The sequence below is a fragment of the Rana temporaria genome, chromosome 2 (genome assembly GCF_905171775.1).
Source record: "Rana temporaria chromosome 2, aRanTem1.1, whole genome shotgun sequence".
NCBI lineage: Eukaryota > Metazoa > Chordata > Amphibia > Anura > Ranidae > Rana > Rana temporaria.
In genome coordinates, this window is record NC_053490.1 from 360,047,668 (window position 1) to 360,071,167 (window position 23,500).

Consider the following 23,500-nt stretch of genomic DNA (forward strand, 5'->3'; position numbering starts at 1 on the left):
CGCATGTACGGTTGTGGATTTATTACGTTTTGTTTGAAGGCTTCGATAACTGATTTTGTGTGTGGATGAAAGCGTTTCTAATGGTATTTTGATTCCCTAAATAGCTTTCCTTACCTCAGTGCAGTCCTCCTCCCCCACCTCATGTGGAGAAAGCCTCTTGAGGGGGGAGGGGCGACCAGTCAAGTCAGGACACTCTCTATATTGCAGATAGAGAAAGGAGCTGTGTGATATTAGGCTTTATAAGTACTGAAGGAACACTGCTTGTATGTCCTAAAGATAGTGTAGTGGTTATGGTGAATGGCTTTTGTGCGGGCTCAGCAATTCAGCTATTCAGCATTCCCACTCGCATTTTCCTCAGGAAATGCATTGTCTAGTTTTAATTTTAATTTTATTCCGTACGTTTTTTGGCTCTGCGTAACTTCTGCATACTTTCAGCTATTGCGACCATTCAACTTTTAAAATGTTCATCTCATTCAGCTAACGATGGGACTTCTTCAAGTTTTTTTGTACTATTTATACTTTTTAAAATATTAAGCTTTTAGACACTTTTTTTTAACATTGAAGTCAATGAGAACATCTTTTTTCCTGCTTCAAAACACACGTTCTGCCAAAAGTTTCAGCTACTTCATACTTTCACTTACAGACACCAAACAAACTTTAAAGCGGTCACAAAATATTCAGCTATCCAAACATGACTTTTTAGATTGATATCTTTTACGGTTTTTGTGAAAACGCAATTTACGTTTAGTGATTTTTTTATCGGTTATAATGTAATCCTATGGAGCAGGTTTAGAGTGTGTCATGTGACCTTTAGAGTGGAGATCATCCACAAAAAATATTATCTTTAAAAAAAGGGGGAACAAATTGCTCTCACGCCCACAAGATCTACTTGTCATACACAATTTATATATCAAAACGTAGGTATGCTTGTCTGGTTTCAGGCAATGTGATCAGTTTTGTGATACATATTTTAGTTTTAGTTCCAGGAGCTTCTAAAGGACAAGAGCGACAAAACCACTCTCATTGACCGTCATGTTAAAAATTTTAAAAATGTTCCTGCAAAACACACAAAGACGCTCTTTTCTAAATCGCTGGCATGGCCACAATTTTAAGTTTATCAACATAAATTTCATATCGATGCGTTCACAAGGGCCGTGTCTTTCAAACGGTGAAGTCGCTGTATCGATCGCATGTACGGTTGTGGATTTATTACGTTTTGTTTGAAGGCGTAATTCATGTATTGGTCTGTGAATTAAAAGGCGTTTGTAATGGAATTTCTTTCCATAAATAGCTTTCTACCTCAGTGCAATATTCCTCCTCACTGACCTGGGGGGAGGGGAAACCTCTTGAGGGGGGAGGGGCGACCAGGAAGTCAGGATACTCTCTACTTTGCAGATAGAGAAAGGAGCTGTGTGTCCTAAAGATAGTGTAGTGGTTATGGTGAAAGGCTTTGGTGCGGGCTCAGCTATTCAGCATTCCCACTCGCATTTTCCTCAGGAAATGCATTTTCTAGTTCTTAATTTTAATTTTAATTTTATTCCGTACGTTTTTTGGCTCTGCGTAACTTCTGCATACTTTCAGCTATTGAGACCATTTAACTTTTAAAATGTTCGTCTCATTCAGCTAACGATGGGACTTCTTCAAGTTTTTTTGTACTATTTATACTTTTTAAAATATTAAGCTTTTAGACACTTTTTTTTAACATTGAAGTCAATGAGAACATCCTTTTTCCTGCTTCAAAACACACGTTCTGCCAAAAGTTTCAGCTCCTTCATACTTTCACTTACAGACACCAAACAAACTTTAAAGCGGTCACAAAATATTCAGCTATCCAAACATGACTTTTCAGATTGATATCTTTTACGGTTTTTGTGAAAACGCAATTTACGTTTAGCGATTTTTTCAGAAAATGGAATCGGTTATAATGTAACCCTATGGAAGGGATTTAGAGTGTGTCATGTGACCTTTACAGTGGAGATCTTTGAAAACAAAAATTATCTTTAAAAAAAGGGCGAACAAATTGCTCTCACGCCCACAAGATCTACTTGTCATACACAATTTATATATCAAAACGTAGGTATGCTTGTCTGGTTTCAGGCAATGTGATCAGTTTTGTGATACGTATTTTAGTTTTAGTTCCAGGAGCTTCTAAAGGACAAGAACGACAAAACCACTCTCATTGACCGTCATGTTAAAAATTTTAAAAATGTTCCTGCAAAACACACAAAGACGCTCTTTTCTTAATCGCTGGCATGGCCACAATTTTAAGTTTATCAACATAAATTTCATATCGATGCGTTCACAAGGGCCGTGTCTTTCAAACGGTGAAGTCGCTGTATCGATCGCATGTACGGTTGTGGATTTATTACGTTTTGTTTGAAGGCGTAATTCATGTATTGGTCTGTGAATTAAAAGGCGTTTGTAATGGAATTTCTTTCCATAAATAGCTTTCTACCTCAGTGCAATATTCCTCCTCACTGACCTGGGGGGAGGGGAAACCTCTTGAGGGGGGAGGGGCGACCAGGAAGTCAGCATACTCTCTACTTTGCAGATAGAGAAAGGAGCTGTGTGTCCTAAAGATAGTGTAGTGGTTATGGTGAATGGCTTTGGTGCGGGCTCAGCTATTCAGCATTCCCACTCGCATTTTCCTCAGGAAATGCATTTTCTAGTTCTTCTTCTTAATTTTAATTTTATTATTCCGTAAGTTTTTTGGCTCTGCGTAACTTCTGCATACTTTCAGCTATTGAGACCATTCAAATATTAAAATGTTCGTCTCGTTCAGCTAACGATGGGACTTCTTCAAGTTTTTTTGTACTATTTATACTTTTTAAAATATTAAGCTTTTAGACACTTTTTTAACATTGAAGTCAATGAGAACATCCTTTTTCCTGCTTCAAAACACACGTTCTGCCAAAAGTTTCATCTCCTTCATACTTTCACTTACAGACACCAAACAAACTTTAAAGCGGTCACAAAATATTCAGCTATCCAAACATGACTTTTTAGATTGATATCTTTTACGGTTTTTGTGAAAAAGCAATTTACATTTAGTGATATTTTCAGAAAATGTAATCGGTTATAATGAATTCCTATGGAGGGGATTTAGAGTGTGTCATGTGACCTTTAGAGTGCAGATCATTGAAAAAAAACATGATCTTTAAAAAAAGGGGAAACAAATTGCTCTCACGCCCACAAGATCTACTTGTCATACACAATTTATATATCAAAACGTAGGTATTGTTGTCTGGTTTCAGGCAATGTGATCAGTTTTGCGATAGGCATTTGACTTTTAGTTCCAGGAGCTTCTAAAGGACAAGCACCTCAAACTCCCTCCCATTGACCGTCATGTTAAAAAGTCTAAAATATGTTTCTGCAAAACGCACAAAGACGCTCTTTTCTAAATCGCTGACATGGCCACATTTTTAAGTTTATCAACATAAATTTCATATCGATGCGTTCACAAGGGCCGTGTCTTTCAAACGGCGAAGTCGCTGTAACGATCGCATGTACGTTGTGGATTTATTAAGTTTTGTTTGAAGGCGTATTTCACGTATTTGGTCTGTGAATTAAAAGCGTTTGTAATGTTATTTCTTTCCATAAATAGCTTTCCTTACCTCAGTGAAGTCCTCCTCACTGACCTGGGGGAGGGGGAAACCTCTTGAGGGGGGAGGGGCGACCAGGAAGTCAGGATACTCTCTACTTTGCAGATAGAGAAAGGAGCTGTGTGTCCTAAAGATACTGTAGTGGTTATGGTGAATGGCTTTGGCGCGGGCTCAGCTATTCAGCATTCCCACTCGCATTTTCCTCAGGAAATGCATTTTCTAGTTGAATTCTATTGTCTGATCAAGTTAAGGAGCCAAAACGGCTAGCGACTGATTGGCTCAAGGGAGTGTCATTGTTTCAAAGTGTGTGTATTGAAGTCCCCCCTGGGTGGGGGGGGAGTGTCATTTGTTTCTGTACAGTTTGTAACCAGATATAAGGAAGAAAAATGTGGCATTAAAAGTCAGTCCTGCTTGACTCTGCAAACGTAGCACGTCTCGTTTCTTGGAAGGGCGTTCGATGGGATATACCGGCGGTACTTGCATATCGCAGCTTGCCAGGGAAAAGGACGTCTCCAACGGCTGAGACCCTCACACCAGTGGGTAGCCGTTACACCTTAGTTCCATTGAAGGGAACTCTTAAGGCGTCAGCATACCAAGACATTTTGGACAATTTCATGCTCCCAACTTTGTAGAAACAGTTTGGGGAGGGCCCCTTCCTGTTCCAACATGACTGCTCACCAGTGCACAAAGCAAGGTCCATAAAGACATCGATGAACAAGTTTGGGGTGGAGGAACTTGACTGGCCTGCACCTCAACTAGATAGAACACCTTTGAAATGAATTAGAGCAGAGACTGCAAGCCAGGCCTTCTTGTCCATCAAAAAAATATAAATAAAAATATATAAAAAAAATATATTTTTTTTATTAAAAAAAGGGGGGGGTTCCCATCCGGGCCCCTGGGGACCCCCGGACCCCTTACAGGTGTACTGCCTGTACCCCCCCTGATGGCGGCCCTGGTCATAAGTCTCCATTGCTGTTATGAAGGCTGAAATCTCCTGGGTGTTAAAGTTTTTTTTCCTCCTCTGCCTGTGGGGAACGGGAGCAGCCATCTCACAGCAAAAGTACCTTCCCTGGGGGGGGGAATAAAACTGGATGTACTTTTGCATCGGCTGGGTGTAAGTTGGGCCGGCATAGAAGGGAACAAACGTACTGAGCATGCTCCGTTCATGATACGCCAGGCGTAAATCACTGCTCCACGTTCAGAACATCATTTGCATAAGGTCACACCCACTTCCACTTACGCCGAGGAAATTAAGTTACGCCGGTGCAAAGTTAGGCACAAGTGCTTTGTGAATACTGTACTTGCCTCTCTGAGTTACGGCGGCGTAGTGTATCTGAGATACGCTACGCCCGCCTAAAGATAGGCAATTCTATCTGAATCTGGCCCACAGTGTATAAATATATGTACAACACCTGGGATGCATATATATCCTCTACACACTGTGGGCCAGATTCTCAAAAGAGATACGACGGTGGCCCCGGGTATCTATGCGTCTGATTCCTAGAATCATTTACGCATAGATACGGCGTAGATCCGACTGGTGTAAGTCACTTACACCGTCGGATCTTAGATGTAATTCTACGCTGGCCGCTATGTGGCGTTTACGTTGATTTCTCATTTGACTATGCAAATGAGCCTGATACGCCGATTCCCGAACGTTTTTGCGCCACCTCGTCGTCGTTTACGTTGTTTCCGTAAGCGTAAACTTACCCCTGCTATATGAGGGGTAAGTTTACGAAGGTCCGTCGTATGCCATGTTAAGTATGGCGTCGGGACAGCATCGTCTTTTTCCGTCATTTACGCGAATAGGGCTTTACGTTAATGACGCTCACGTCGGCTTCAATGACGTTTTCCGTCATGAGCTGAAGCATGCGCACTGGGCTATTTTTACGGCCGGCACATGCGCAGTGCGATCGTCGCGGCGGCGTGGTGTAAATGGCTTACGCTAACTGACCAGCCTGCCTGCTCTATCTACCTAGAAAAAATTACTCTCTCTCTAACCACCGCTGCAACACACTACACAAGGCCGACCTGCAGGCGGCCTTTTTTAGTGTAGGGCGTGTACTAAACCCCCTGAGCCATAATTGGCCAAAGCCACCCATGGCTTTCCGTTTTTTGCGCGCTGTGATTGGCCAAGCATGCGGGTCATAGTGCATACTTGGCCAATCATCAGCCAGCAATGCACTGCGATGCCGCAGTGAATTATGGGCCGTGACGCGCCACTCGAATTTGGCGCGAACGGCCCCTAACGTTCGTATTTCGACGACCGGTCGAACATATGATGTTCGAGTCGAACATGGGTTCGACTCGAACACGAAGCTCATCCCTAGTCGCAAGGTGCTTTTGACCACTGTTTGAGTTAGGGTCCTTGACATTTTATTTTGTGGGCCTGTTTTCTGATGCAATGCCAACCCCTTGATTTGTATTGCTTTTGGACTTTCCAGTCATCTATGACTTTCCCTGTGACTATACTTACCGGTATTTGTAAAATCCTCACCTTGAAGTACAGTACAGGACACAAGACCCTCCCCTGTTGCTGTTTATCCTCTTATCTTTATTATGTTATTATTACTTGCTAAAAATCTGAAGATCACTGAGAGAGTGAGGTGTTATATGGGAGTATGGGATTGGCCACTGGCCAATTTTCTGAAGGTAGCTGCATGTAATCCTGTCATCTATCATCATTTGTGTGTACCTTACTTTACTTCAAGAAAAATTGTTTACAGGTGCATCAAAAATCCTATTTTTGTTCACATTTTAGACTGGCCTGGACCCTAACAAGGCCTATCTGGCCAAAAAAAAGTACTTGAAGAAGCACGAGAAGGAAGAAGAGAGAAGACAGAGGGGATCTGTGTTCATGAAGAGCAAGGTGAGCCTATAGCTGAAAATGGTGTACTGCTGACACCAATTTCTAGGATATGCATTAATTCAAACAATGTTTCTAAAATCAACTCCGGTGGGAATATATTCATGAATTCTTTTATTTTTTTTTCAGTTGAATGAACTGAATTTAAAACTATAAAAAAAATGATATAAAAATCACAATAGTAATAGTCAAAATGCATCAACCCATAGCTCCATCAATTGGGAAAAATGAGTTTTTCCCAAATTTAAATCAATAAAAAAAAAAACTTTAGAGTCCGTTCAAACTTGTGTGCCCTAAAAATTATCAGATTCAGGACACCGAATTCAAATTGGTCGATCAATTTTCAACTGATGCAAATTCACATTGTTCAGAAAATTTGGAATTCATTAACTTTTGCCTTGATGGGACTTTGATGCCACTTTGGATGAGCACGACTTTGTTACGACTTTGGCTTTGACCAGAATTATTATTATTTTATTTTTTCTAATGAACTCCAAATTTTCTGAACAATTTGAATTTGCATCGGTTGAAAATTGATCGACCAATTTGAAGTCGGTGTCCTGAATCTGAACTCCATGAAGTCAAATGGAGCCAAATGTTATAAAACAGTTCTGGGCAATTTCTAGGCTAATAGGCAAGGGATGGTCAAACAAATGGCAAGTGGGGCTGGGGGATGCCCTGAACCTGGCAGTGATGTAGCGCATCTGTGCAATATCTACAACATACTATCATGGGCATCCGCTGAAATTTTTTCAGAGGGGGCGCTTCGGCCGCGGCGATACAGTCGCATTTTACCCTTTCTCCGACCGCTAGCGGGGGTTAAAAGCGCCTCCCCTTGTTAAAATGTAAAAACACCCCACTGTGTCCCCTGCATCTTTCAATATCTCTTTGTCACTACTGTGTACTCTCCACAACTGCACCTCTGGACCCCTTCACATTACACAGCACCTCTTTCCCTTGACTGAAACACTACACTATATTGACAGTATATTTATTTCAGGTCTAAAAGAGGAACCTTTCGGAATGAAGGATAAATGGATTTGATTCCAGAAGAGGGACAGGCACTCTAAATAAGGGACAACTAGAGGGGAGGGGAGCGCTGCAGTCACCGCTTAAATCGTCCCAGGGCCAGTTCGGCCCTGTTCCTGGCTCTCCCTGGCAATTTCAGGGGGGGCAAACGACCCCCCTTGCCCTATGGAGCGGACAACCATGCATACTATAGCAAAACTGACATTTACAAAGAAAACAGTGTTTAACAACAGTGTATTTTCTGTCCCCTCAAAATAACTCAACACACAACCATTAATGTCTAACCCGCTGGCAACAAAAGTGAGTACACCCCTAAGTGAAAATGTCCAATTTGGGCCCAAAGTGTCAACATTTTGTGTGGCCACCATTATTTTCTAGCACTGCCTTGACCCTCTTGGGCATGGAGTTCACCAGAGCTTCACAGGTTGCCACTAGAGTCCTCTTACACTCCTCCATGACGACATCACAAAGCTCGTGGATGTTAAAGACCTTGCGCTCCTCCACCTTCCATTTGAGGATGCCCCACAGCTTCTTTAGTAAGGCAGTGATCGTCTTGGAGGTGTGTTTGGGGTTGTTATCATGTTGGAATACTGCTCTTCAGTCCAGTCTCTGACTGGAGGGGAATCATGCTCTGCTTCAGTATACACCTCCCCTGCTTCAGTATGTCACAGTACATGTTGGCATTCATGGTTCCCTTAATGAACTGTAGCATCCCATTGCTGACAGCACTCATGCAGCCCCAGACCATGACACTCCCACCACCATGCTTGACTGTAGACAAGACACACTTGTCTTTGTACCCCTCACCTGGTTACCACCACACACGCTTGACACTATCTAAACCAAATAAGTTTATCTTGGTCTCATCAGACCACAGGACATGGTTCCAGTAATCCATGTCCTTAGTCTGCTTGTCTTCAGCAAACTGTTTGCGGGCTTTCTTGTGCAACATCTTTAGAAGAGGCTTCCTTCTGGGTTGACAGCAATGCAGACCAATTTGATGTAGTGGGTGCCGCACTGTGCAGCGTATCATCTGAGCACTGACAGGCTGACCCCCCACCCCTTCAACCTCTGCAGCAATGCTGGCAGCACTCATAAATCTATTTCCCAAAGACAACCTCTCGATATGACGCTGAGCACTTGCACTCAACTTCTTTGGTCTACCATGGCCTGTTCTGAATGGAATCTGTCCTGTTAAACCGCTGTATGGTCTTGGCCACCATGCTACAGCTCAGTTTCAGGGTTTTGGCAATCTTCTTATAGCATAGGGCATCTTTATGTAGAGCAACAATTATTTCTTTATCGTACATCACGGGACACAGAGCCGCATAGCCATTACATGTGGGTTATAGAGTCTACCTTCAGGTGATGGACACTGGTGTAATCAATTAAACAGGAAGTTCCCTCCCTATATAACCCCTCCCCTACTGGGAGTTCCTCAGTTTTTTCATCAGTGTCTAAGGTGTTGGTCACGAGTTAACATGTGCTCTTAGGAGCTCCACTGGAGGGATCCATGCTGGATGTAAAAAGCCTCCATAAATTCGGATCCGTCCAAGGTGCTTCATAGCCAAAGTGGACGGTACCCGGGCCTCGGTACGAAGAATGAGGTTTAGCCTATAATGCCTCTCTGCGGAGGGCTGGATCCTGGGTTCCAGAACTTTGTGCCTTCTAAGGACCAAATGTTTTTTCTGCTGCCAGGGTGCTATATAGGTCCAGGGGTGTGGTGTTCCTGCTATGGACCCCGGTCCCTGAAGGTCTAGGACTATACCCACGGTGAAGGGGGAAGATTGGGCCTCTTGCTTGGCAATACCCTGCAGCGTGGAAAGGTAAGAGAGGGACCTACGGGACTTGGTTCGACAGTAGGGGACTATGGGTCTCGCCTATATTATGTTTCTATGCATGGGCAATGTAAACCACGATGTCTTCTGAGACGGGATGGCTCAGGGCACCCATATACCTCCCCTAGCCGGCATGTAGCCTGGGCCACTATGTCTGTTCAGACAGGATGGCTGTAGTACTGTCAGGGCACAGACCTTTTGCGGTCACTTTCCCCAGTTGGTTCTGGATGGAGTTGAACCTGGGATCTCGCCGTTTCAGGTCCAGCTCTTTGTCTTTGAGCCACTGCTCAGTGCTATCCTGTGTGCTATCCATTTGAGCCTGGTGCTGAGCCTGTACTTTCTGTGGACCAATCAGTGGCCAGTGCGGCCTATTTAAGCCAGCCTCTTCCCCTCTGCTAATTGCTGGTTCGTCGTCAGCTTCTGACCCGTATCCTGTTTCCTGGAAACCTTACCTTGTGGATTGCTTCCCGACTCAGCTCTCTCCTGGAACTTTTGAACTTGGCTTGTCTCACCTACTTTGCTTGAACTCTCCTGACCTGACCTATTGGCTTGTGACCCGGACCTGTACTTTCTCCTGCCCTTGGACTTTGGCTTGTGACTTGGACCTGCTACCTTCTCTGCCCCCTGAACCTCGGCTTGTGTTTTGGAACGTCCCTAGTCTTCATCTGGACCTGATCCGTACCTGCATCCCTGACGTATCTTCGGTTATCTCCTGTCTCCGGCTGCAGTCCCGCTGAAGCTACTACATCTGCTGCTACTACCTGCAAGCACCGCTTCTTCGCTGGCACCGGTACCGCCTTGTGCTTCTGCCTTCTGTCTCAACCTCAGGGGACGGGCGCACTTGGTCGTAAAGGTGAGCCACCCTCTGCATATCGGTCTCGGTAAGTACTTGATTCCTGATAGTACGAACCAGCCAAAATGTCCGAGACCGACAGGGTGCGCTCACCTTTTGAAACCCTGTGCCAACAGGTGTCTGTTTTGACGCTGGCAGTTCAAAACTTGCAAGAAGGTAAACCCTTGCATAATGGACTAACTAATGATATGGAGTCCGCAGACTTATACAAGATGCTCTCCTCCCTGGCTCTGCAAGTCTCCAGCCTGAACCATACTATTCAGGAATTACAACAGGAGGTCCAAAAATTTAAAGAGACAACACGCCCAGCCCTGGAACCTGTATATTATGAGCCATTTGTTCTTATGCCAGAAATATTCGATGGGAACCGTGCATCCTTCCTGTGCTTTCAAACCGATTGTGAGCTGTTGTTCACCCTCAGACCTAGGACCTATGCCACGGATTATATTAAGGTTCGAGCCTCCATCAATTTGCTAACAGGGCAGATCAAATCGTGGGCTCATCTGCTGTTGCAGGAAAAGAGTCCAGTCTTGGACAGCTGGGAGACGTTCATGTCTGCGCTGGACTCATATATTTCTGTTTCCAAGAAGACCAGCGCTCCCAGGTCTGCTCTTAGTTCACGGGGCCTACGGGTACCCAGGGATAGGAAGCCCCAGTGCGGTTATGACACCCAGCCAGCCCAGTGTGTGCCAGATTATGAAACCCTGTATGTGCCCAGCCAGGAAGCTTCCCCATCACAAGGTCTTGATATCTCTGTGGATGCTCATACGCCTACCTTGGAGGAGGAAGAACCTATGCAGATCGGGGTCATTTGGTCCAGCCTATCTACGGCAGAAAGAGAGCGGAGAAGAGCCCATGGACTTTGCTTTTATTGTGGTGCTAGCGGGCACCTTATATCGCTTTGCCCAACTCGCCCACCTCGGCCAAAGCTTCTTCAGGTGGGTACTATTGGAAGTATTTTCTATGCCTCAGAATCTGTACCTACCGTTCCAGTGTCCCCAGTTCCAGTGTCTTCAGTTCCAGTGTCTTCAGTTCCAGTGTCTTCAGTTCCAGTGTCTTCAGTTCCTGTGTCTTCAGTTCCTGTGTCCCCAGTCCCAGTTCTTATGTCCTCAGTTTCTGTGTCCCCAGTTCCAGTTCCTGTGTCTTCAGTTCCTATGTCCCCAGTTGAAGTTCTCCCTCCAGACTGCACGTATGCCTCGGATGGTACTATGGTCCGTAAACCGGATCTGGTAATATTTGAACAGGCCTTACAAGCAAGGAGGGCGCCCCCTACCAGAACTTCAGGATCAAAAAAGCCCAAAAAGAAAAAGTAAAGATCTACATGCTCCCTGTTTGATCCATCAGGAGCATCCAGAACTAGTGGACAGTTTGGGCGTCCGGAGTCCGCCCATAGGGGGGGGGCACTGTCAGGGCACAGACCTTTTGCGGTCACTTTCCCCAGTTGGTTCTGGATGGAGTTGAACCTGGGATCTCGCCGTTTCAGGTCCAGCTCTTTGTCTTTGAGCCACTGCTCAGTGCTATCCTGTGTGCTATCCATTTGAGCCTGGTGCTGAACCTGTACTTTCTGTGGACCAATCAGTGGCCAGTGCGGCCTATTTAAGCCAGCCCCTTCCCCTCTGCTAATTGCTGGTTCGTCGTCAGCTTCTGACCCGTATCCTGTTTCCTGGAAACCTTACCTTGTGGATTGCTTCCCGACTCAGCTCTCTCCTGGAACTTTTGAACTTGGCTTGTCTCACCTACTTTGCTTGAACTCTCCTGACCTGACCTATTGGCTTGTGACCCGGACCTGTACTTTCTCCTGCCCTTGGACTTTGGCTTGTGACTTGGACCTGCTACCTTCTCTGCCCCCTGAACCTCGGCTTGTGTTTTGGAACGTCCCTAGTCTTCATCTGGACCTGATCCGTACCTGCATCCCTGACGTATCTTCGGTTATCTCCTGTCTCCGGCTGCAGTCCCGCTGAAGCTACTACATCTGCTGCTACTACCTGCAAGCACCGCTTCTTCGCTGGCACCGGTACCGCCTTGTGCTTCTGCCTTCTGTCTCAACCTCAGGGGACGGGCGCACTTGGTCGTAAAGGTGAGCCACCCTCTGCATATCGGTCTCGGTAAGTACTTGATTCCTGATAAGTACCCATATATCTCCCCTTGAAGGGGCTGGTACATAAAAAAAAAAAATGCCCTTAATCCTATGCAAAGGATTGTCTTCCATGAGTAGCTGCAAGTCTTATCTGTTTTTCCACTACTATGGGCAGTAAGACATGCCTGATGTTTTCGCTTACCATGCTTTCCAAAAACGGAAGCTTAAGTGTTAGCTGGTCTATTGTGCGTCCCACTTCCTCAGCTTCAGGCTCTACCATGTCGCACGTGCTCACCGGCTCAGTGCAGTCGCAGAGAGGGCTCTTCAAAAAGGCCCAAACGTCAGAGCTCTGTAAAGCTAGGGGGACACAAATGTAAGCACCTTGTGTGAGTTGGATACAGATTCATCTAAGACGCCTACTCCGCATCTAGCTGTGCAGATTAGCAGGCATTGTTGCTGCCAGACTTCAGCTGTTGATGCACCTGGGATAAGCCCCTCTGCTTTTAGCTTAAAACTTTTGTCTCCCCATTGAATAAGGTCAGGGGTAGGAATATAAAAAGGAATCGCCACCTGAACCTGGTGGCCCCTTATTCTCCCCTGTAGAGACTTAAACAGCTCACAGATTGAGCCATCAGACCTGTCAGGCAATCAATGCAGCCTCCCCCAACATTGCAGCCACTCTGCATGTGTTTTGTTTTTTGCATCACATTTGTTGTTCTACAAGAGGTTAACTGCTATGTTCGCAGCATCCTCACAAGAAGCAAAAAAAAAAAAGCAGGGTGTGTCCCTTTTCCTGCTTTAATCCTTAAACAAAGGGATTAGAAGAGCTAGGGATGAAGGTTCACTGTCAGAGGACAGGAGACAGGAGCTGCAGCCTAACGAGGAGAAGCTATCAATAGCCCTACAGGTTCTGATTGCACCTGCAGTCTTTTCAGAGATTCATGCTGCATATAATTTCCCTCTGCCTACTCGGCCAAAGCCTCTATCTTCTCCTTGGAGTGTAAAGAGAGGTTTTTCCTATAGGTGGCTAGTAAGACCTCCATATGGTCCTCAGCCTGGCGTCGGCTTCAGGCTAACCAAATGCACATCTGAGGGATGCACAGTTGCTGGTACACATTGCTAACGTCTCTTAATTGAGGAAACGCACATCTACAGAGGATAACTTCCTCTTTACCAGTCTGCATGTTGCATAAGATACATGAGTTTGGAATGCATGTGGGATAAAAACAAGTAACAGAGCATGTTTTATTGTGGATCGCATAAGGATACATGTTTCTGTCTGTATGGTGTTGCATGTTTGTTAGAGTTGCATAGAAATGCTTGAGTGCATAAAGATGCTAGTTACCTGATCACTCAAGTCCTGGATTACCCAAGGATATTTGGTCACACAGAGAGACTTGTTTCCACAGAAAGGCCTAAAATCGCATAAAGACGTTTGTATGTATAAAAATGCTGGATCACACATGGTTACCCGATCACCCAAATCCTTGATTACCCAAGGATGTTTGGTCACACAGAGGAGGTTTGTTTCCACAGAAATGCCTAGAATCGCATAAAGAGGCTTGAAGGCATAAAAATGCTGAATCACACATGATTACCCGATCACCCAAGTCCTTGATTACTCAAGGATATTTTGGTCGCACAGAGAGGCTTGTTTCTACAAGAATGCCTAAAGATCGCTTAAAGATGCTTGAATGCAAAAAGAAGCTGGATCACACATGGTTGTCGGATCAACAGCATCCTATATTACCCAAGGATACTTGATCACATAGAGAGGCTTGTTTCACAGAAATGCCTAAAGTCGCATTAAGATGCTTGAGTGCATAAGGATGCTGGATCGCACAGGGGTGCTTGGTCACACAAGAGTCCTTGGTCACACAAGGGTTCTTGTCCGCACAATAGTGCTTAAAATGCATAAGATGATGATCGCATGGAAAATGCTGAATCGCATAAGGATGCATGATTACTTTAAAGTTGCACACTGCGGCCTAATTAAGCAATACAGGATTCCTTGTGTTTGCATAGAAATACGTGTCTGCATGGGTTCATGTTGCACATTGTTGCATAACACGTTTATAGCGCATGCTTGCTTGCAAGATGCTTGTTCCAGAGCACACATGCTATATGCATGTTTTGCTTAAAACATATTTATATGAATTCATGCTTCCAGGAACACACGCTGCCATGTACACACACTTCAATTGAGACATATGGCTTTAACACTTGCCACATACACATATGGGGAGCCATTTGCATATGTGTTTATTTACTTGGGTCTGCAGAGGTTGTCTGCATTTCGCAGGGGAACAGCACTATCTCCAGTTGGTGGTCTTGCCCTTTTGGGTTAGCCTCCGTGCCTGGGTTGTCAGGGTGCTAGGGCCCGCCTCTAGCAGGCTGTAGGCCCAGGGTATAGCAGTAATGGCATACCGAAGCAAACTCCTGCTGATGGGTCAGTCAGTAGCATGGCTGGACCTAAGGGTGTCCAGCATGGTCAAGTATCTGGAACTCCTGGGTTGGGATTCCAGTCTAAAGATACATTCTTTCATTTGACAAGAAGCTGGGTATGTTTGGCACAGTCCAAAAAGGAGAGTTTTTTTGGCCTCAGACAAGACCATCGCTATAAGAAAACTGGTCTATGTGGTCACAGCAAGGAACAGTTCCTTACTTTTGGCCTTTTGATTAAGGCACTAGGGAAGATGCTGGCTTCATTCAAGACAATTCCCTATACTAACTTTTATTCAGGGCTGTTATAAACAGTATTTTGTCGGCCTAGAAAAAGTGGATCTTGACCTAGCATTATCCAAAGAACCCGGTCTCAGAGATATGCTGGAATTCCTCTTGGTGATTCTTAACTAAAAGGGTTTGCCAGGTCAGGAAGAGACCATGGCCCAGGGGAAGTAGTCAAGCTCCAAGGGAGCCTTATCTGTCAGCTAGAGCTACCGATGGAGCATCTGGCTTAGGGGCCTGAACGTTCAGGTGGCAGGTTGGTTCTGTCAGAGTACAATCAGACTATGCCATACTAGTGATTTACTTAATTTACCAAGGAGGAGCTTGTGCCTTGCCTATTGACATTCGTCATTTCATGAAATGCAGAGTTGGCAGGCGATTCGCTGGAGCCGTCAACAAGTGTCTCCGGGAGAATGACCTCTACACCCGACTGTTTTCCTGACCAAATGTCACAGAAATAGTACCCTGTACATAAGATGTATTGGCGTCCAGGGTCATCAAGAAATTGAACAGCCTGGGGTCAAGGATAAAGGATCCACCCGCATGCGGGGCAGATGTGTTTGTAATCCGGGGGGACCAGTTGTCACTGGTTGTGTCTCTCCCCCCAGTGCCGCGACTTTTGTGGCTTCTATGCAACATTAGAGGAGAACGGAAGCTGGCCTGATTACTCCGGCATAACCCTGACGACCTCTCGGTGCAGGAACAGTAAGGGTGGTAGTAGACCCACGGTCCCTTACATCTTGTCCAGGCCTACTTTGCAGGGGGTATTACATCCTGCCTTGCAACAGGTGAATTAATGGTCTGGCTATTATAGCCCACATTCTCGAGGATCGGGGCTTTCAAAATTAGCGGCAATTTCCTTGTTTCATACAAGAGAGCTGGCCTCCAGGACCAGATATCCTACGGTCTGGAAGGCCCATGTTCCTGGTGTGAAACCAGATGGTGGCATCCATGGAAGTTTGTCAAAGGTAAAATTCCTGCCTTCCTACATTTGGAAAGGAGACGGAGCTAGCCTTAAGTTATATCAAGGATCCGATCTCGGCCTTGCTTCCAAAGGTCGCTTACTTCACACTCTTTGGTCCGGGCTGTTATACAAGGGGTGACGTGCATAAGTCCGCCAGTTGGGTCGCCCTTGTGCTCGGAGGATTGGCTCTAGTTTTGTCGGCTTACAGGGTCAGCTCCTTGGGCCGATGCACCATATTTCCCTTCATCCTTTAACAAGGGAATTGGTGTTCTTGGTTGTGGTAGCCTCCAAGAGAGTTTCGGTATTGGCAACTTTCTTGGTATAGACTAGAGCCATACTCAATTATTCTTACAAGTAGAGTGATTTTCATCCTCACCCAACCTTATTTACTAGAAGGATCTAGTATTCATTTGAATCTAGATATTCTTACCTTCCCTTTTTTCAAAACCTTGTTTCACGGAAGGAAAAGTTATTGCTTTTCTCTCAATTGAGATGAGAGCAGTTAAATACCTATCTGAAGGTTTCAGATATAGAAAGCTGACGTTTTTATTCGGCTGCCAGAAGACCCTAGATGGGCAGGCAGTGTTCAGGTCAGCTATTAAAATGGTTACACTTTCTCTCTCTCGTTGGAGTAAGAAGGGTCTAGGCCTATCTGAAGCGGCTGCTCGGATACGGAAAACTGATGTTGTGACGCTACCAGGAGGCCTCAGGAAAGGGCAGGCAGCGTCTAAAATCAACTGTTTTTAAGGTTGATTCATCAGGTTATTATTCAGGCTTGTGGTTTAGAGTAGGATTCCCCCTGTTTTTTTTGTGGGGGTGCTCCCTACCAGGATGGTAAGCGCTTTATGCGCAATGCATTTCCAAGCCTTTATGACGCAGATTTTCAAGGCCACAACTTGGTCATCTGTGCTTACGTTCACTAATTCCTATCAGGTGAACATAAGACGGCTAGAGGATGCAGCTTTTTGGCGCAGTATGCTGCAGGCAGCATTATAGGTCCTCACGTCTGATGGCTGTCTGCGTTGTTGGTGTCTCCCTCCCCTCAGTAAGCATTGCTTTGGGACATCCCACATGTAATGGCTATGCGGCTCTGTGTCCCGTGATGTACGATAAAGAAAATAGGATTTTTATAACAGCTTACCTGTAAAATTCTTTTCTTGGAGTACATCACGGGACACAGAGCTCCCGCCCCTCTTGTTTGGGGATATTGGGACACTTATTGCTTTGCTACAAAAACTGAGGAACTCCCAGTAGGGGAGGGGTTATATATGGAGGGAACTTCCTGTTTAATTGATTACACCAGTGTCCATCACCTGAAGGTAGACTCTATAACCCACATGTAATGGCTATGCGGCTCTGTGTCCCGTGATGTACTCCAAGAAAAGGATTTTACAGGTAAGCTGTTATAAAAATCCTATTTTTTTTCAGATCCTCAGAGAGTTCTTTGCCATGAGGTTCCATGTTAAAATTCCAGTGACCCGTATGAGAGAGTGAGAGCGATAACACCAAATTTAACACACCTGCTCCCCATTCACACCTGAGACCTTGTAACACTAACGAGTCGCATGACACCGGGGAGGGAAAATTTGCTAATTGGGCTCAATTTGGAAATTTTCACTTAGGGGTGTACTCACTTTTGTTGCAAGCGGTTTAGACATTAATGGCTGAGTTATTTTGAGGGGACAGCAAATTTAGACTGTTATACAAGCTGTACACTCACTACTTTGCATTGTAGCAAAGTGTAATTTCTTCAGTGTTGTCACATTGTAAATATTTTATTATATATTTACAAAAATGTGAGGAGTGTACTCATTTTTGTGAGATACTGTATATAAACATCTTGGTTATACCAGGATCATGGCTGCAGCCATGATCCTTGTACTTTTTTTTTAATTCGGTGATCGGCTTTCCAGTAAAAGAGATCTAGGCAGTTGTAATCACTTTTACAGCACTGCAGGGCCTTCCCACCTACCACTGTTCCCAGGCTCTCACATTCCATCTGGGAGCCGAGGACTATGATAAGCAGTCGGGTCGGCTGCCCACAGAGGAGATGAAGGAACATACACCCCCCTTACATCTTCTCTGTAAAAGATTGATTCTAGAAGTGCTCAGGGCTCAGTTTCATTGCTGTCATTTCTTGGCTCTTACTGCTAGGTAAGAAGTTAATCAAACAAGATCTATGTTTGATCAGCTGCCTTGGAGGGCAGGGAAGATATTGGGCGTCTAAGAGACCCCTGATGTTTTCATAAAGAGTACTTGTAACACTATCACAAGGAAGCATGTTCACCCCTTTGTGATAGCAATAAATGTACATTTAAAAAAATAAGTGTAAAATAAATGTAAATAAAAAGCACCTCTGCCCCTTGTGTTCACACATGTATGGTATGTATGGTGATTGCACCATACATGTGAGGTATGGTGAATGTGAATTTAATGTCCTTCTGTGTGAGCATTGTGAAACCACAGCGCATCACAGATTGGGGTAAAGGACCAATTACAGTGGCCCTATACCACGTGATCGCTGTGTCCAATCACATGCAATTACAGATGTAAACCCATCGGATCTTTCTGTTAAGAGCGCTCCTTCCCTCACACAGAGACCACGAGTGAGGAAAGGAGAGCCAGATCTGTGCTGGAGCAGTGAGTTTTGATAGTGGTTTACAGTGCTAAATTGCCCTGATCAATCACTGCAGCCTCATCAGTGCTCTGATTATCAGTGCAGCCTCATCAGTGCAGCTTATCAGTGCCACCTCGTCAGTACAGCCTCATCAGTGCCCTGATTATTAGTGCCGCCTCATCAGTGCCCATCAGTGCATATTATCAGTGCCACCTCATTAGTGAAGAAAAATGATTTGCTAAATTTTATAACAGAAACTAAGACAAATGTTATCTTTTTCAAAATATTCAGTCTTTCTCCATTTATTTAGCAAAAAAAATAAAAACCCAGTGGTTATTAACTACCACCAAAGACAGTTCTATCTGTTTAAAAAACAAAAAACAAAAAATATTTCTCTATAGTGTTGAATAGTAATTGTCATTCAAAATGTGACAGTGCTGAAATCTGAAAATTGGCAATGTGCAGGACGTAGATGAAAATGTTTGGTATTGAAGTGGTTAAATCTTGACATGTTTAGTATCTATTTACTCTGTGAAACATATTTTACCAAATAATTATGTATTATATTGTGTTTGTGTGCACTAAAATTAATTTACAGTGCCTTGAACAAGTATTCATACCCCTTAAAGTTTTCCACATTTTGTCGAGTAACAAGCAAAAACTTAAAAGTGTTTTATTAGGATTTTCTGTGCTAGAGCAACACAAAGTGGCACATAATTGTGAAGTGGAAGGAAGTGGAAGGAAGATAATAAATGGTTTTCAATTTTTTTTCAAATAAATATCTGAAAAGTGTGGCGTGCATTTGTATTCAGCCCCCCATTACTCTGATACCTCTAACTAAAATCTAGCTGAACCAATTGCCTTCAGAAGAAACCTAATTAGAATATAGAGTCCAGCTGTATGTAATTTAATCTCAGTATAAATACACCTGTTCTGTGAAGCCCTCAGAGGTTTGTTAGAGAACCTTAGTGAACAAACAGCATCATGAAGGCCAAGAAACATACCAGACAGGTCAGGGATAAATTTGTCGAGAACTTTAAAGCAGGGTTAGATTATAAAATAATTTCCCAAACTTTGAACATCTCATGGAGCACTGTTCAATCCATGATCCGAAAATGGAAAGAGTTTGTCACAACTGCAAACCTACCAGGATGTGGCCATCCACCTAAACTGACAGGCCGGGCACAGGGCCGGTGCTACCACTAGGCGGATTAGGCAGCCGCCTAGGGCGCACTGCCTCCTAGGGCGGAACTGTGGCTGCTGTGTATACACAGCTCTCTGGTGTGGAGATGTCACAGCTTTGTGTGTAGAGCCAGGTGTCAGTATTACAGGACAGAGACAAGCGCTAGGAGGAGGGGAGGAGTGCGGAGACGGCACGGCTCAGTCACTGGGGAAAGCAGATTTTTGGTGGAGCCGCTCTGCAGTACATGTGTATGGGAGCAATCTGCGCTCCTCTCCTAGCTAGGAGCAATACCCAGAGCAGCCTGGAAGTGTCTTCCGCCCAGCTCCCGGCACTCATCCTGGGCACTGACACACACATAAAGTTCTAGCTGGGGTGAGCCACAGATTCTGTGTATAAGGAGACAAACACCAGTGAAGGAAAATACTGAGACTTGCTTGTAAATGCCGCCCTATTTCACAGCCTTTACATTGCGGCACATCCACCCCACTGACTGCTCTGCACATTGTGCTCTGTACACACTCAGCCCACCCATTACAAGGCACAGTAATCCGTTCCTTCGGCTTTCTGCAACTTTCAGGACTGGATTATATGATACCAGCCTTCATTCAGCTGTTCCTCCTGATAACCCCAAGCTCCTTGGAATGTTCCACCCCCTCCCCCGGTCACGCTGCACAGGTCACAGCATGGCATGGCAGGTTGGAAGCAGAGGATCATGTGGGTGAGTAATCAGTGTCCAGCTACACAATGCTATTACTGAGATTAGTGCTGTGCAGGGCAGTTAGTGTGTTGTTGGCTCTCTCTTGGGCTAGATTCAGGTACCTGTTACGGCGGGGTATCTCCAGATACGCCGCCGTAAGTCCGAATGGCCGCCGTCGTATCTATGCGCCTGATTCATAGAATCAATTACGCATAGATTTGGCCAAGATACGAGCGGCGTAAGTCTCCTACGCCGTTGTATCTTGGGGTGCATATTTACGCTGCAGCATCTGAAAATTGTCTTTTTCTCCTCTCCCTTCAACCAGCAGTTGCAGGAAGAAAATACAGCCAATCAGTTCTAGTAAATGCTGCCCTCCCTGCTCAGAGGTCTGTATACCCACTGTGCCTATTATAAGGGGGTCCCACCATCCCTGTGCTGAGTTCTGGGGTCTGTATACCCACCATGCCCATTATGAGGGGTCCCACCATCCCTGTGCTAAGTTCTGGGGTCTGTATACCCGCCGTGCCCATTATGAGGGGTTTTCACCATCCCTATGCTGAGTTCTGGGGTATGTATACCCGCCGTGCCCATTATGAGGGGTTCCCACCATCCCTGTGCTAAGTTCTGGGGTCTGTATACCCGCTGTGCCCATTATAAGGGGTTCCCAGGTCTGTACACCCGCTGTGCCCATTATAAGGGGTTCCCACCATCCCTGTGCTGAGTTCTGGGGTCTGTATACCCACTGTGCCCATTATGAGGAGTTCCCAGGTCTGTACACCCGCTGTGCCCATTATGAGGGGTTTCCACCATCCCTATGCTGAGTTCCCGGGTCTGTACACCTGCTGTGTCCATTATGAGGGGTTCTCACCATCCCTGTGCTGAGTTCCCAGGTCTGTACACCTGCTGTGCCCATAATGAGGAGTTTCCACTGATAAGCTGCACTAATGGAGGTGGCAGTCCATATAGGTGGCACTCAGTGCCCATGCCTTGATTATCTGTGTACATATCCCCTGTACAGGGCCGGCGCTACCTATAGACAAGGTAGGCATAGAGCACACATCAGTCAGGAGCGCCGTACCGATGCTCCCCACCACCTCCAGGCTCAATGACTGACTCCACCCCCCAAAATGGTAGCAATCTATAAAAAGGTGGGGTATACATGGGCAGGACAAAGGGGGTGGAGCCAAAGGGGGGCGGCAAAATTAGGTTTCGCCTAGGGTGTCAAAAATCCTTGCACCAGCCCTGGCGGGGCAAGAGGAGCATTAATCAGAGAAGCAGTCAAGAGGTATGGTAACTCTGGAGGAGCTGCAGAGATCCACAGCTCGGGTGGGAGAATCTGTCCACAGGACAAATATTATGCCTCGTACACATGATCAGAATTTCCGATGAAAAAAGTCAGACAGAATTTTTTCATCGGATATTGTGACCATGTGTATGCGCCATTGGACTTTTTCCGTCGGAAATTCCATGTTCTCTTTTTTTTAGACGGAAAATTCAGTGCGTCTGTATGGAATTCCGATGGAGAAAAAAAACATGCATGCTTGGAAACAATTCAACGCATGCTCGGAAGCATTGAACTTAATTTTTCTAGGTTTGTTGTAGTGTTGTACGTCACCACGTTTTTGATGGTCGGAATTTGGTGTGTCAGTGTGTATGCAAGACAGATTGAGCAGAATTCCATCGGAAAAACCCGTCTGAGTTTATTCAGACGGAAAAACCAATCGTGTGTATGGGGCATTAGTCAAGCATTCCACAACTCTGGCATTTATGGAAGAGTGGCAATAAGAAAGCCATAAGAAGTCCCATTTGTAGTTTGTGAGAAGCCATGTGGGGGCACAGCAAACATGTGGAAGAAGGTGTTCTGGTCAGATGAGACCAAAATTGAACTTTTTGGCCTAAAAGCAAACACTATGGCCCAGATTCACAAAGACTTACGACGGCGTATCTCCAGATACGCCGTCGTAAGTCCGAATGGCCGCCGTCGTATCTATGCGCCTGATTCATAGAATCAGTTACGCATAGATTTGGCCAAGACACGAGCGGCATAAGTCTCCTACGCCGTTGTATCTTGGAGTGCATATTTACGCTGGCCGCTAGGTGGCGCGTCTGTTGATTTCCGCGTTGAATATGTAAATGAGCAAGATACGCCGATGTACGTACGTACGCCCGTCGCAATTAACTACGCCGTTGACGTAAGACATACGCCGGCGTAAAGATAAAGCAGGTCTCTAGGTGGCGCAGCCCATGCAAAGTATGGACGTCGGAACAAGTGTATCTTTTTACGTTGTTTGCGTAAGTCGTACGCGAATAGGGCTGTGCGTAAGTTACATTCACGTCGTAGGCAGTGTTCGACGCACTGAGATACGTCCACGGATGGCGCATGCGCCGTTCGTTTAAAACGTCATTTACGTGGGGTCATGCTTTATTTACATAAAACATGCCCACCTCTTCACAATTTGAATTAGGCGCGCTTACGCCGGCACATTTACGCTACGCCACCATAACTTAGGACGCAAGTGCTTTGTGAATACAGCACTTGCCTCTCTAAGTTGCGGCGGTGTAGCGTAAATACAATACGCTACGCCCGCCCACACTTACGCCGCCCTACGTGAATCTAGGCCTATGTGTGGCAGAAAAATAACACTGTACATCCCCCTGAACACACCACCCCCACCGTGACACATGGTGGTGGCAGCATCATGTTGTGGGGATGCTTTTCTTCAGGACAGGGAAGCTGGTCAGAGTTAATGGGAAAATGGATGAAGCCAAATACAGGGCAATCTTAGAAGAAAACCTGTTAGGCCTAGTACACATGAGAGGATTTATCCGCGGAACCGGTCCGGAGGTCCGTTTCCGCGGATAAATCCTCTGGCGGATTTTGATCTCATGGTTGTACTAACCATGAGATCAAAATCCCCGCGGAATTCCGTCCGCGGTGACGTGTCGCGCCGTCGCCGCGATGATGACGCGGCGACGTGCACGACGCTGTGAAATAAGGACTTCCACGCATGCGTCGAATCATTACGACGCATGCGGGGGATGGATTC

At 45.4% G+C, this 23,500-nt stretch overlaps 1 protein-coding gene across 3 annotated transcripts in view; it reads left to right on the forward strand.

Annotated features, from left to right (window-relative positions):
- SLC26A9 (solute carrier family 26 member 9) overlaps window positions 1-23,500 on the forward strand; it is a 736,991-nt gene that overhangs the window by 628,881 nt on the left and 84,610 nt on the right. For all 3 annotated transcript variants that reach the window (XM_040337624.1, XM_040337625.1, XM_040337626.1), the window contains one exon: window positions 6,364-6,471. In XM_040337624.1, the coding sequence (XP_040193558.1) occupies window positions 6,364-6,471 (108 nt within the window). The remainder of the gene's footprint in view (window positions 1-6,363; window positions 6,472-23,500) is intronic.